Source organism: Crinia signifera, chromosome 4, assembly GCF_055691185.1.
Source record: "Crinia signifera chromosome 4, ASM5569118v1, whole genome shotgun sequence".
Classification (NCBI taxonomy): Eukaryota; Metazoa; Chordata; class Amphibia; order Anura; family Myobatrachidae; genus Crinia; species Crinia signifera.
Genome location: NC_139220.1, coordinates 18,015,862 through 18,030,523, shown reverse-complemented (window position 1 = coordinate 18,030,523; position 14,662 = coordinate 18,015,862). Strand labels below are relative to the sequence as shown.

Below are 14,662 nucleotides of genomic sequence, written 5' to 3'. Positions count from 1 at the left end.
CGGGAAACCAGAATCAGGCTCATTGTCCAATGCGTCGGGAAACCAGAATCAGGCTCATTGTCCAATGCATCGGGAAACCAGAATCAGGCTCATTGAGTTGTATAAATTATACACAGAACTTTTTTTTTTTTTTTACTTGTTATGTTCCTGATATTTATCCTGGTCAATTATCTCACCCAACCGGCCGCTGAGATTCATGTGTACCTGAGCATTTTTTAGCACAATGGCGGATGTGTCATTTCTGTGTCTTGATCGTTCTCTCTTTGTGTCTCCAGCGGAAACGCCTGGCGTCCCACTATCTGAGCAATCCGTTCATATCAGGGAGAGGTAAGTCGCCCCCCCCCCCCTCTGGGAACCTATCACTGTTCGTGTAACCACTGTACCTCATTGTCATTACTGTACCCCCAGTCACTGCCCCCTCACAGGTTATTACAGTACAGTACATTACTTGTAGCTGACAAGTGTCCTATACACGTCCCGTTATTATATTTTACTTTGCCTTAATAACTTGACCCTAATGATGTGTCACATGTAGAAAGCCAACTCAGAAATTTGCAATTAAAAGCTCTTAATTAAAGAAGGAATCATTATTATCATTAAAGGGAGAGAGGAAGTCCCAGAAGAGGTCAGGTGACTATTTAAAGAGCTGTTGTCTGACATCAGTAGGCGTTGTGTTATTCCTTATAATACACATTCTCCAGGTGCACCCTAATAATCTGGCAAGGAACGGTAAAGAGTGCCTAGCGTAGCACCTTGTCCGAAGCATGGCGCACGAAGCTGGAATTTCAAGAAATGTACAGATTGACACCAAAATCTTTTATGCTTGTGTTCACCTTTTGTCTACTTCGACCTTGTGCCTAAACACCGTCGACCTTTTCATTGTTGACCTTTTATACCACACCCCTCACTAAGGCACCTCCCATTGGTTCACACCACAAAATAGCAGCCAGTACTGAATACAGAATAGGGGCGGGACATAGCGCTGTCAGAGTCCGTTGGTCCTGAGGGATCCTTGCCTAACTCTCAGGTGTTTCGTTTTAAAAAGGGCAATCATTTACACCGCATGGTTTTGCTTTGTGAAAGATCGCCCCTTTATTAAAACGAGTTTGGCCGACATCCTCCAAAGCCACCGGACTTGTTCTGCATTATATCCAGCCCTAGAAATTTGCTCCAAGACACCTCTCCGTGCCTCGGGGGAACGCTCTCACTCGTTCTAGCGGAGTGATATTCTCATGAACTATATTCTGCATTCTAAGCAGTAACGGCATTAATTAATATTGCAGTATGATCGGGTGCTTCACACGAGAAATACGTGGGATGATTAATGCACCTGCGGCTGTTTTTGTGACCTAATTGATTAGGAGCTAATCAGAAAATTGGAAATTTTAATTTGAAATTCCTAGTTAAATGTCGGGGGAAGTCAAATGCTCCCAAGATCCGTAGAGTACGGCGCTGGGAACGCTTCGTGTTGACTTCCTGTGATGTCACGGCCCCAATTAGCCTCAGTGATGTCACAGATTCCTAGGGCTAGATTCAATCACGCTTCTAAAAATATTGCATCCTAGAAAATGGTAGAATCTGACAGGTAAATCTTTCGTGCACAACCCCCCAACTGGCTTCAAGAAAATTCCTATCCCCCATTATATTTATGCGTGGACACAATAGTCCGCAACCATCGATATGACCGAGCCACTAGCGTTCACCCACCCTTAAACCTCTGCCGCATACGATTTAATCAGAATTGTGTCCGTGTATTACGCTAAAACACTTGTTAATGGACTAATCTCTCAGTACTTACTGCTTAACCCTGTGAATGCCAAAATCTCCATAAAAATCCCAGCGTCGTTCACATTTGTTATATAAATTCAAATAAAAAATGTTGCGTAAAAAAAAAAAAAAAAGATTATATTATATCCTATACAAGGTAAAAATAACAGGTCATTAGGATGAATCAAAATGTTGGCTTGGCAATTTATTTCCACTCCCGTTTTGACAAATTCACTTGGCACTCAAAGGGTTAAGTGTAATACATGTCTGTACTAGTTTTGTTGCATTTAGTTTATATTTTTTTTACTTTGACCACTAACGTCTTTCTGCCCTTCCTTGTGCTAGCGAATTTGGATCCCTGCACTAAGGTATGTGTTGTCAGCATTTGTCCAGACCCTTCTGTCTTTAGGGAAAATATCTTATACGTGCTTCTTATGTTACGTCCCCCTGTTATTAACACGGCCAAGAACATGTTTAAAGGTCTCCCAGGAAAATCGAGGCTGGTATCGGAGGCCATTCGCTAGTTCACAGTGTCAAGGGTTTTACCCAATAGAAGGTCTTTGCCATAATGTGGTCTGGGGGAAGCAGAGGTTCCCAAACTCCTACATTACAGGCCCAGTTTTGAGATTATCTATCTAGCTACCAGGGTTGGACCCATGCACGAGTGCAGTGTATACCGCTCGAACTGGGTTATCCGGCCCATTTACGCTTAGAAGCTTCTGATTGGCTGTCTGCAGAGCTCCGCCTCAAGGGAGTGGCATGCAGGACAGACATTGGTTCAGTTTAAATAAGGCTGAATCGGGAATAACCCGTGTCCAAGGTGCAGCGTAAACAATCTGACCATAACCAGAAACCTGAGACAGACCTAGGATTTGGGTGAAATCGGTGGATCCCAAACATCAGTTGTTATGATGGAGATCCGGTGTGGACCTCTATTAGTCAGGTGTATTAAATCTTAAATGAATTACAACTCTGATTGCACATCAGTGGATTGCAGTCCATTAATTACTTGGCCAATGAACCTTAAGCGCTTATGCAGTAAATTGTTCTCTTATTTAGCTAGTGGTTAGCTGAGGAGAAGCTTTTTTCCATTAGAAATTAAAAGACCAGAGTCAGAAAATTGCAGAACAAATCCGCCATGATTCCAGGACGTAAGACAATAGAATATGTAATGGGGCGAAGGAATGATGACTTCACGTAGCCACTGTATATGTTTGTGAAGATTTTAGGAAGCCTCTTTAATGTTATACCTCCCCCCCTGTGTTTCCTATCATCGACCTTTAAACGTGTCGTGGCTGTAGTACCTTTATGTAATATAATCTGGCGTTAACTAAAATAACTAATATACTAAAATGCAATGATAATGGGAGCCGCTGATGGAGACAAGTCCGATTTAAGGTTCTGTACACACTTGGTGCCTAATTGCGGGGTCGGTGCTGCTGCGTCTGCCCATTATTGGAGACACACACTAGCGATACTATGTAAATAATGATGTCAGCGTTCCCCTGGTGTACAAGAGTGAGCCTAAATGCAAGCCCTGATACACCCCCCGGCATGTAGTAGCACCATCGGTGCTTCCAGTCCACCATCGTTGCACTATCAATACTTCCACGTGAATGCAAGCCCTGAGATAGCCCCCAGTATGTAGTAGCACCATCTGTGGTTCCAGTCCACCATCGTTGCACTATCGATACTTCCACGTGAATGCAAGCCCTGATACACACACACCCCCGGCATTTAGTAGTACCATCGGTGCTTCCAATCCACCATCTTTGATACTGTCGATAAATCCACCTGCTCCTCCTCTCTCTAGTAGCAGCTCCCCTATATGCAATGGCACCTTTGTGCAAATGCTTTGGGCAAGGCTTGTGCCAGGGGGTTTACCGTATATTTTGCGCATACACGGTATAGAACTGTTTCTCAAGTGCGCAAACATCGGAATTGTATGTGGTTTGCATGGAATCGGGAACCCATCACATAGATACTCCGCATGTAATTCGTGCCCCGTCCTTGCTGTTCTGTGTTTGCTTTTGGCACGAAGGGGGCTAATTAGACCCACTCGTCGTGAGACGAATTTGCTACCCTGTCCGATTGTTAGTGTTTGCGTATATGTGAATATGCTCCTGTGCAAAAACCCCGGAGCGAACGCCTTAGGTGGGCGGACGCAGGGGACCGCCCATTATTTCATAGAAACACTGGACGTACCCCTTTGAACGCGTGTCCATGAGTGCTTGGGGCAAGCGGCTGCCGTCAAATAACTTCAGTGCCCGCCCCAAAATCTGCCATTTTCGGACAGAGCATTGCATATAGACCACCAATTAGGACTAAACCATTCATCGGCCCCATAATCTCCTCTCACCACTGGGCTCCCCAGGTTCCGTGTTCATTTCCTCTGTTCTAGTTCGTCCTCTGATCGATCTATTCATTGTTCTCTCTCCTTTTTGAACAGGGCGACATCATCCACGACGAACACTGCTCAGCGTGCAAAGGTGCCAATAACTTGCAGCCCTGCGGCACTTGCCCAAGAGCTTACCATTTAGACTGCTTAGACTCGCCGGTGAAAATAGCACCCAAGGGGGTCTGGATGTGCCCAAAGTGCCACCAAAAGGTGAGAAGCGGTGTACGACATTCTTCCATTGTTGTTGTACTAAAATTATTTGTAAACCTGTTTACACCCCCTGGGTCGGGTTCATAAATAGGAAAAGTATCACCTTAGTTCAGCCCTAAAATGAAATGGCTTTTCCATGCCACCTTTTTAAATGTTTGTGACTCAACTTTCGATAGGACTTGTCACCTTCACTAACAGTACGGACTGGATGCACAACCCAACATTGCTATGGTGACCGTACCATCACATAGCAAGGGTTGGGTTGTAACCGATGCCATTTGTGTCATAAAGGATTTTGCATTGGGCCTCCGAGGTAAGACACAGAGTGGGGTTGGGTTGGGTTCAACATTCCTGCAAAAGACCAACAGCGGGATGCCGACGGCCAGAATCCCAACACATCCCAGTATGTAAATTTACCCTAACTCTAATAGCACTAACCCACTTATATCTCAGCCAAACCCTAATCTTCCCCATCCCACAGCGTAATCCCCTTCAGCCTAACCCTAACCTTCCCCATCCAAGAGTCCAATCCTAATTCTCCCCATCCTAACCTTAACCTTGCCTAATCCTAATTCCCCCATCCTAACCCTAACCTTCCCATCCCACAGTGTAATCCCCTTCAGCCCTTCAGCCTAACCCTAACCTTCCCCATCCACAAGTCCAATCCTAATTCTCCCCATCCTAACCTTAACCTTGCCTAATCCGAATTCCCCCATCCTAACCCTAACCTTCCCATCCCACAGTGTAATCCCCTTCAGCCTAACCATAACCTTTCCCATCCCATAGCCAAACCCTAACCTTCCCCATTCAAGAGTCTAATCCTAATTCCCCCCATCCTAACCTTAACCTTGCCTAATCCTAATTCTCCCCATCCTAACCTTAACCTTGCCTAAACCTAATTCCCCCATCCTAACCCTAACCTTCCCATCCCACAGTGTAATATCCTTCAGCCTAACCATAACCTTTCCCATCCTATAGCCAAACCCTAACCTTCCCCATCCAAGAGTCTAATCCTAATTCCCCCCATCCTAACCTTAACCTTGCCTAATCCTAATTCCCCCATCCTAACCTTCCCATCCCACAGCCTAATCCTAACCTTCCCCATCACACAGCCTAATCCTAATCCCCCCATCCTAACCCTAACCTTCCTCATCCTAACTCTAACCTTCCCCATCCTACAGCCTAATCCTAATGCCCCAGCCTAACCCTACTCATCCCACAGCCTAACCCTTACCCTCCCAATCCCACAGCCTAATCCTAATTCCCCCATCCTAACCTTCCTCATCCCACAGCCTGATCCGCCCAGCCTAACCCTAACCTTCCTCATCCAACAGCCTAATCCTAACCTTCCCCATCCCACAGCCTAATCCTAATGCCAAAGCCTAACCCTAACAGTACTCATCCCACAGCCTAATCCTACCCTTCCCCATCCCACAGCCTAATCCTAATGTCCCAAACTAACCCTAACTTTACTCATCCCACAGCCTAACTCTTACCCTCCCCTTCCCATAGTCTAACTCTAACCTGAACTCCTGTACTTACCTCCTGGATGTTATGATACTGGTCATGGACCTCTGACTGTCATGTTTGTATCTAGAGACTTCTTGATAAATCACAGGTCGGTCAGATGTCACTTTCTTGGTGTTCGTTGCTAATAAGGGATTGCCGAGGGCTTCGCTCCCACACCTGTTACTTTCCTCCTCAGTCCAGCGATGTTTTTTACAGGACAGACACCCGATCCACACCGTACAAAAGAACAACAAGGGGATAGATTTACTAAGCTTCTAAATCAAACAAGTGGGCATGTTGCCTGTAGCAACCAAACCGATCAAATTAGCTCTATCATTTCTCAGTGGCATTCTAGAAAATAATCTGGTTGCTACGGCAACACCACGTTAGGTCTGTTTTAGAAGCTTTAGTAAATCTTCTGGTTTCTGTGACAAGTGGGGAGTGTGGTATTTGCGGTAACCATGGTCACTCTTGCGGTATATACCGTAAGTTATTTACTGGTAAACTGACAAAGTAGTCCTAGTAGCAACTGCGAAAAAAGTTGTATGTTTCCAATTGACGTATATCCGCTCCCGTCTTGCAGTATGTTCTACCCCATTCATCCGCTCCCACTTCCTACTGAGACCGATCACAGGAGAAGCTGGTTCCCTTTCCCCTTTGTACCTTGTTTCTGCTAATTCTTCTTTTCCTTTTATGTTTTAGATTAAACACATAACATTCCATATAACCGTAACATCGCTCTTCCGGTCTTCCCATTAGGTATTAAAGAAGGAACCCGTGCCATGGAGTGGGGCACTTGCCATTGTCCAGTCTTACGTGACACATAAAACAGGTGCGACCCTTTTCTGTTCTTATTACTTCTACATAAAGAGACCATGGGGCTTAACAGCCAATCAGATAGAGGCTTTTAGCAGTCTGGCGCAGTCCGTCTGGTCAAAGCTGATATTGTATTGGTGCTGTTTGCACTGTGGTATTAGGTAAGCCCTTATGAGGTTTATTTACTGTCCGAGTGTTAAGAGCCCTAATTCGCTGTAACTCGTAGCAACCAATCGGTGCCAGGATACAAGAAGGGCGGATACCGGTCCCTCCCATATGGCATGACCACACCCCCTTCATGTACCTTTTCCAGTATCTTTGACTAACTTAGTGTTTCTCAAACTCTGTCCTACTGGAGCCCTAACAGTGCATGTTTTCCAGATATTCTAGCTATAACACGTGTTCTTTTTGACTAACATAATAGAACAAATAAATAAGATTGGATAAACATTTATTGGTTAAAAACATCCATGGGTACGAATAAGTATCAAAATCTGTCTTTAAAATATCATAACATACTATACAACAAGGGATAGGTTGAACTAGATGGACGCAAGTCTTTATTCAGCCTCACCTACTATGTAACTATGTAAGAACAGATCTACAGACGGCGCCGATTAGAAGATATCTTAATAACTTGAACTGTTAGGATTCCAAGATAATAGAGTTTAAGCGGGTTAATAAAAAAATAAAAAGGCACATGAAGGAGGTGTGGCCATGTCATGTGGCGGAGTGGGACACTTTGTGCCCGCCCAGGCTCCACCCCTTGGTGTCCCGTGAGTGAGAAACACTGAACTTTTGCTGCTTTTGTTACACTGTATTGCTGACTTGACATGGAAAATAAAGTGCATTGCTTCCATAGAGTAATATAGGGTTCTAAAGACAAAAACATAAAGAATATATATTTTACCCTACAAAACAATAAAATGATACCATTCGAGGTTGACATCTACACCTTCCACATATTTACAGATCAAGGGGTCTATTCATTAAGACTTGGAGAGTCTTACCAGCCAATCAGCTCCTTACTGCCGTTTTACAGGCTGGGTTTAAATAATGACAGTTGGAGGGGTGTGACATAGCAGGTCGAAACTGCAAAAAAAAGTAAAAAAAAAAAACCTCAAGGATGATCTTTTCCTATGTTTTCCTATGTTTTCCTACATTGCCATGTAGAAGCATTTTCGATGACAAGCGAGATGTAGACCTAGCAGCATGAAAGTAGGGGGTAACCTCGGTTCCGGAGGTCACTACCCAGCATGTATTTGTACAGTGCGAGCCCCGGCTGACCCGCTGCGTTCTTTTACAGTGAAAGAAGAAGAGAAGCGGAAGCTTTTGAAGAAAGGCAATGAACTGAAACACGAACAGAGACAGCTCGAAGATCAAGAGCGACTCCTGAACAACGCCATGAAGGTGAGAACGTTAAACGCCATGTTAGGCTTCCTTGCCTTGGTGTTAGTGCTGTGTTCCGCAGAGATACTGTAATTGCGCGTGATGTAGCTGGGTACAGAGTGACCATATTCAAAATCCGCTATACCCATGCGGTTGTGTATTGTCCATAGCGATGTGACCAGCTATAAAGCGGTTTCATTCGTTTTAGGCAACAAGGGACTTCTAACCCCGCTAAAAGTTCTAAATGTGAAATCATGGCCGCTTCAGTGGCGGAAGCCTTCTGTGATTTTATTGGACGAATCCATTTATGTGGCTTCCTCCTTGTTCATAAGTCCACAAGGTCCGATAAGTATACGTTCCTTCCCCCTGACCTTAAACTTCCCTTCTAGTGCCTAACCCCAAATTGATAATAATTGTACATTACTTTTTTTCCCCCCAAAAATGTGGTTTTGCTGTTTGACCTACAACTAGAGATGTGAGCGGACTCCAGCGGTTCATCCGTATAATCTATAATATGTACTTAATCTTTGAGTGTGGTGTATTGCACCACACAAAAATATTACACTCGTCCATTTTAGTGTCATCCATTCGTCCGTAGAGTCCATTTGTAATATAACCATCGTATTTTATTCTCTCCCCGTGTGACAGAAATGCTTAGAGCTAAAGAATAGCTTGATGGCCCAGCAGAGGGGGACTCAGTCATCTTTGGAACGTCTGAAAACTCTCATTAGGCTGATTCAGAACGAGCAGATGCTTCAGGTTACCATGACTACAACCACCTCCTCTTCCTTGCTGACGGTCCCTTGGATCAAACCCTCCTCCGCCACCCCTACTCTACACAAAGGCCTGCAGCAGTCTCACAGTAACAATTGACACAGCCAGACGGAACAATAACTTTGAGCAAATTTTGCCAAGAAGGAAAGAACACAAAAGACCGGCCTGTCTTTTTTTCTAACACGCCCGTACCCATTGCATTGATGTACAAGAGGGCTCGCAAACACATGAACGTGTCTGGTTAGACCCAACTGCGGCGTTGGTGAAGAGAGATTGCGGTTTGCCGCGCCAAATGCCGCGACACCTTCAGTGCTTATCAATTTATTTATTTTTTCACTTCATTTTACGTTGGCCTTAAAACACTTCGGAATTATTAAAAGAGATGGAGAAAAATAAAAAAACTGCATAAGGAATTGCCAGATTCCCCTCAAAAATCACCTTTTGTTTGTCTGAAGATTGAAATATAGTACAATTAGTTTGAAAGGGGTTTCGGACCCCCAGTTTTGGGGGACTTGAATAGGTATCAAAAATTGTACGAATGTTTTTTTTTTTTTTGGACTACTTTACAGCCCTTTCGTATCAAATCTGCCACATGTATTCAGGTTAATTGTTTAAAGGGGCCATTGGAAAGGGTTATGTTAGAAATTTCTCAGAGCCTTCATACAAAAGCTGACTTTTTTCCAGTATTAATACAGCTGAGGTTTGCAGATATATTAAAGAAAAAAACTGTATAAACTTAGCATTTCTAGTGGGATATTGAAGTATTTTCATGCTTGTGTATATGCGTGCCGAACTATTTAACAAAGTACAACTGTAAAACTCCTTAATTTTTACTTATTTTGCTATTGATGTATTTTTCTCATTAAGATATTTTTTTTTTTCATCTTGAAAGATTTAACAATGACAAAGTGGGTAACTTTGGTAGGTCAAAATATTTACGTTTTGGTAAAAAAAAAAGAAAAAAATATTTTATTTGTTTTTTCAACAGATTTTTTTTTTAAATTGATATTATTTATTTTTATTTTTTTGCCAGTACAGACAATATGCCAAAAAACTTTACCTTTTTTTGTACTGCATTTTTATTATAAAATAAGTAAAATGTGAAAGGAACAATATGCATTTTTTTTATTTTTACGCTTGCAGAAGTATCTGCTTATATGGTACAGAAAAAACTGCCTCAAATGGAGTTTCTCATATCTGATGTAATATCATGTTTTTTTTTTTTTAAAGAAAAAATATCATTTTTAATGCTTTGTGTTATTAGGTAGATGGGATTGTGCAGGCAAGGAAGTCTTTTTTTTTTTTTAATGTTTTATTATTATTTGTATTATTTTAAAAGCCTGCTTCTAAAATTATTCTTAGTTCCTCTATTTTTCAACAGCTAGTCTTCCTGATACCATAGCGGTCAGCCTAGCCTAGCTATTTAATAGGCCACAGACTAACGTGAACTAGGTTTGATTTCAAAAGATAGGCAACTTGTCTGATATTTAATTTTAACATACATGTTTTGTTCCCCTCATTAAGACCTATGTGATAGTTAATTGTTTACGACATTAACAGCTTGGAAATGGTCAAAGTCATTTAAAAAAAAAATCCAAAAGATATAAGCACCTTCCAGAAATGTATTTTGCTGAAACCATTTATTTTTGCTTTATAAATCAAAACTACAGTAGCTTTACCTAAATTGTTGGCTGTTATCGCTCACTTTATTCAGTGTAAGAATTTGATTTTTTTTTTATTATATTTTTTAACGAAGTATCTCGAAGAGATATGCACACGTGTTCCCGGCTCCCTTGCCCATTTCAGCATGTTATGATCATTTTTAATTTTTTTGTTTTTAAAGTTTTGACACTGAAATATATGCTTCGTTCATTATAGGCTGCTTGAAAAGAAAATATCAAAAAAATCTCATATTGAGAGTACATTAACATTGACGCCGAGTATACAACGCAAGGCAGCTCTACTGTACATTTGCATATCACACGGTTGTGAATGTCTTACAAAACGGTTTGGTGGTTGGTTACTATTAGCATTTAATGGTCCCATCCACCATTTTCACAACTCCGGGAGAAACTGTGCAGTACTATACAGATCTATTTTAATACACTTAACAATGGGTTGACCAAGATTTTTATATTCTTTTACTGATGAACAAAGCAAACTTGATTAAAAACACAATTGTTATACATTGGTTATTTTACACCAATTACACATTCTAAATATGGCTTGCAATGTAGTTTTTTAGGTTTAAAGGGTTTTTTAAGTTTATTTTATTCTTAAATAAAAAAAATTAAAATGTGCAGCTAGAACATGTCAGGGGATATATGAAGAAATGTATTTGGACTGTTAAAAGTAGTTTTTATTTATTTTGGTTTAATTTACGGGACAGTCCATTTAGTGTGCATAGAAAAAAGTGTTTGTCCTAAATATTACAATGTAGTTTTACTTCTCTATGATGCATTAAAACTTGATTGACAATTTTGTGTTGCTTTTGTTGATATTAATTTTATCATTGTATGTTAATGGAGAGAATTTTTTTTTTAATGAAATATTGTTTTATTCACATCCGACAATGCTGTAAAATGACTTTACGGAACATCTGTACCTTTTTATATTCCTAATAACAACTGCACCTAGATCTTCTGTTACAAATATGGAGGTGTCGGATTAAGAATTAGGTTATTTCTGAATCTTGACAAACCATGTGATTGGCAGGATTCTAAACCAATCTTTACTATTAATAATAATTATAATAATTTTTTTTTAATGATTTAAAGTTTGCTTGACAAAATTCTGATAGGATTTTAACATTTAGGGAACTCCCACTTAATTTTGATATGTAAACAAGCGTGGCAAAAAAACATCAGTAGACAATTTTGTAAGGAATGACTTTATTAAAATAAGGAAAACAAATACTTGAATCACCTAGTGCCCCCGTCTCCCGTCTCCCCAAATAGTCTATTGCTTTATTGCTGATTTCCGATTCTGGGAGCAAAATCTTCTCGGAGGACAGTTTTAGCCAGTGACGTAGGGAACACTATCCTATTGAACATTGATTGAGAACTAAATCATTCGCCGTGGATACCTTTTTCTTGCCAACATCCGTTTCACAACTTCACCATTTTGCACTTAAATCTTATATATCTGTGGGAGTCATCGTTCTGTTACACTTTAAAATAGGATATTTGGAAAGTTCTCATTATCAGAAGGGAAACACTCAGCGCTGCTGAAAAGTTCCTTGAGGAAGGACATATCCGGGTCGTTTAAAGCAACTTTATTTATGACGTTTCTGCTAGAGATTTAATTGCAAAAATATTCTCTGGAAAGCCCTTAAGTAAGTTTCCCAAACTCCGCCATAACAGTCCAGATAGAGATATCCATGTTTGAGTTCAGTTGGTTAAATCAAATTGACTGACCTAGTCATTTCCTCACCTGTGCTCAAGCATGGATATTTCTTGGACTGCAATGGCGAAGTATGGTAAAAGTCCCAAAGCAGTAACAAATGTGAATATGTACAGGATTTTATAATGTTTGATGCATCCGACTGTATGTCATCCCTGTGTATTTAATGTTTACCCAGCACCAACCCACAGAAGAGGCAGACATTTAGTACGCTGAAATTTCAGTTTTTCAATGAAATAAGGACTAGTGGACTCGTGCCTCAAGTGATTTTATTTGTTCTCTTGGAAACGAAGGGCTGCATTCTCTCGCATATTGGTCCAGTTCACAAAATGGCCGCCTCAACCGTCTGTAGGGAGCAATTGAGCTGATTTTCAGGTTCCTCATACAAATTACTTTTTATGTATTTTTGGAGATATATGAAAAGTGTTCCACAGTAATAACTAGAGATTGGCATAATTATTTTTATTGAAATGTCCAGTATTAATGATTGTTAAAACTGCTACACATTTTCATTTCCAAATTATAATATCAGGTGGAGACCCAATCATCCGCTGCAAGAAGCAACTTTTTCATAGGGTAGAGTTAAGCGTTGCCAATAGGTAACTTAATAACCAAAATGCAATATTTATACCGCATCAACAGTAACAGTACCGGTAACTGGGGACAGGGACGAATTCGGCCCATTACGAAGGGGTCCGAATTGGCCCATATTTATGCTTTCAAAGTAAATGTGTTTTTCTAAGGGCCTCTGCATTTAAAAGTCAGTAGGAACTTGGTATAGTCTAGAGGCCTGATCGAGCTTCTGTTACGTAAAAATGAATGCAGTGACAGGTCTTCCTTAATGCTTCTAATATATGTCCCTTGTGGAGGAACTGCGGTGGTTTTTTCTGTAGTGTTTATGGTCTCTCGTTGAAAACTATGGCTCCAGATCAATAAAATAGAGTTTATTTTTGTATTGATGTTTAAAAAAGTACCATAAAAAAATCTTTTTTTTTCTTCATAACCAATTTTCTATGGTCAATATGGATTTTAATTCCAAGCAACCTAAAAAACACTTCCAAAACTTTCTTTTTTAGGGGGTGGGGGGGAATTAATTATTAAAAAGTGGATTTAAAACAGTCTGTCAACTGTTTAAGCCACTTGATTTAAAGGGCATAAAAAACTAAATGCATGAAACCAAACCCCTTTTTTTTTTGTTTATTATTATTTCTCCCTTAAAATGCACATCCAAAATGCTAAACAGTACAAAGTTACCCCTTGGAGCTCATACTAAAGTATTGTGTAATTTATTGGTGTAATTCTATTTTATAAACCTTCAAACCAGTTAATATATATATATATACTTCGTAAAGCTTATCCATAAAATCGTAAATCACCAACATCTTTTTGGGTATGACGGGTCGGTGGATGCTGGTTAAGAACTACTTATGTTTTCATATCTTATGAGAAATCACAATCCATTTGTAGAGAAACCCGAACATACTTCTATACCAGCCGATGATTGGAGAATCGGAGCAGGGAATGTTAGTTGAGTTTTAATGTAGACATTTGCACAATTGCCAACATATCCAGACCTGTATAGAGTCTCATTATGCCTGAGAGCCATTTCTTTGCATGGATAAGGTGCTAATGAGTTGCTGATCACGACTGACGCAACTTCTAGTAAATTGATTGTGAGTGTGTTATGAGGCTGATAGGCAATTTCTTCATTGCTTTGTCTTTTAAGCATTTTTTTTATACAATGGACAGAGTTTTTGCTACTATTCTTATTTTTTTGTGAGGTTACTGAGCTGGCCTGCACGCGTTTCGCCATAGTTGCATTTAATGGTAGATTTGTTTTTGCTTTTAGTTAATGCAATTTACACCTGTGTTTTGTTGAGCAATTATTATTCCAACTCAGTTATACTCACTTTTAATTCTCTATCACGCCCTATTTATTGACTCCCCGTCCGATTATCATTCACGAAAATTGTGACCGTCCCATGAAAATCTGAGCTATTGCAGGGAATAAAGATCAGGCTTTCATAGATAATTCTGACATTTTAAGATTTTTGGCTTATTGTTCCTTTAAATTATACCCACCACAAAAACACAGCGGGGGCAGCCATCTTGTGGCCTAAAATTATTTTGATGAGTATACAGCCTGTCGGTTCCCTAGAAATGAATTCATAGGACGACTCCAGTTCAGCGATGAAGTTGTCGCTGGTTCCCTGTGAATTTCCTCTTAGGCCACAAAATGGCCGCCCCCACGGTGGCTATGGACACCAGCATGTCTAGTCACATAAATGAACAATATATGATTGTTCCTGGAAGGGTAAACAAGAAGCCTGTCTTGCCAACAGGACTTAACAAGGCTTTGATCACAGCTACAAACGAAAATGTGCCTGCAAATCTCGC

General features: G+C 40.6%; 1 protein-coding gene across 7 annotated transcripts in view; it reads left to right on the top strand.

Annotated features, from left to right (window-relative positions):
* Positions 1-10,084, top strand: part of PHF21B (PHD finger protein 21B) — a 71,644-nt gene extending 61,560 nt beyond the window's left edge. For all 7 annotated transcript variants that reach the window (XM_083181272.1, XM_083181270.1, XM_083181273.1 and 4 more), the window contains exons 8-13: positions 276-327; positions 2,113-2,135; positions 4,217-4,375; positions 6,644-6,716; positions 8,007-8,110; positions 8,738-10,084. In XM_083181272.1, coding sequence (XP_083037398.1) covers positions 276-327; positions 2,113-2,135; positions 4,217-4,375; positions 6,644-6,716; positions 8,007-8,110; positions 8,738-8,962 — 636 coding nt within the window. In that variant the 3' untranslated portion in view covers positions 8,963-10,084. The remainder of the gene's footprint in view (positions 1-275; positions 328-2,112; positions 2,136-4,216; positions 4,376-6,643; positions 6,717-8,006; positions 8,111-8,737) is intronic.
* The last annotated feature ends 4,578 nt before the right edge of the window (positions 10,085-14,662 follow it).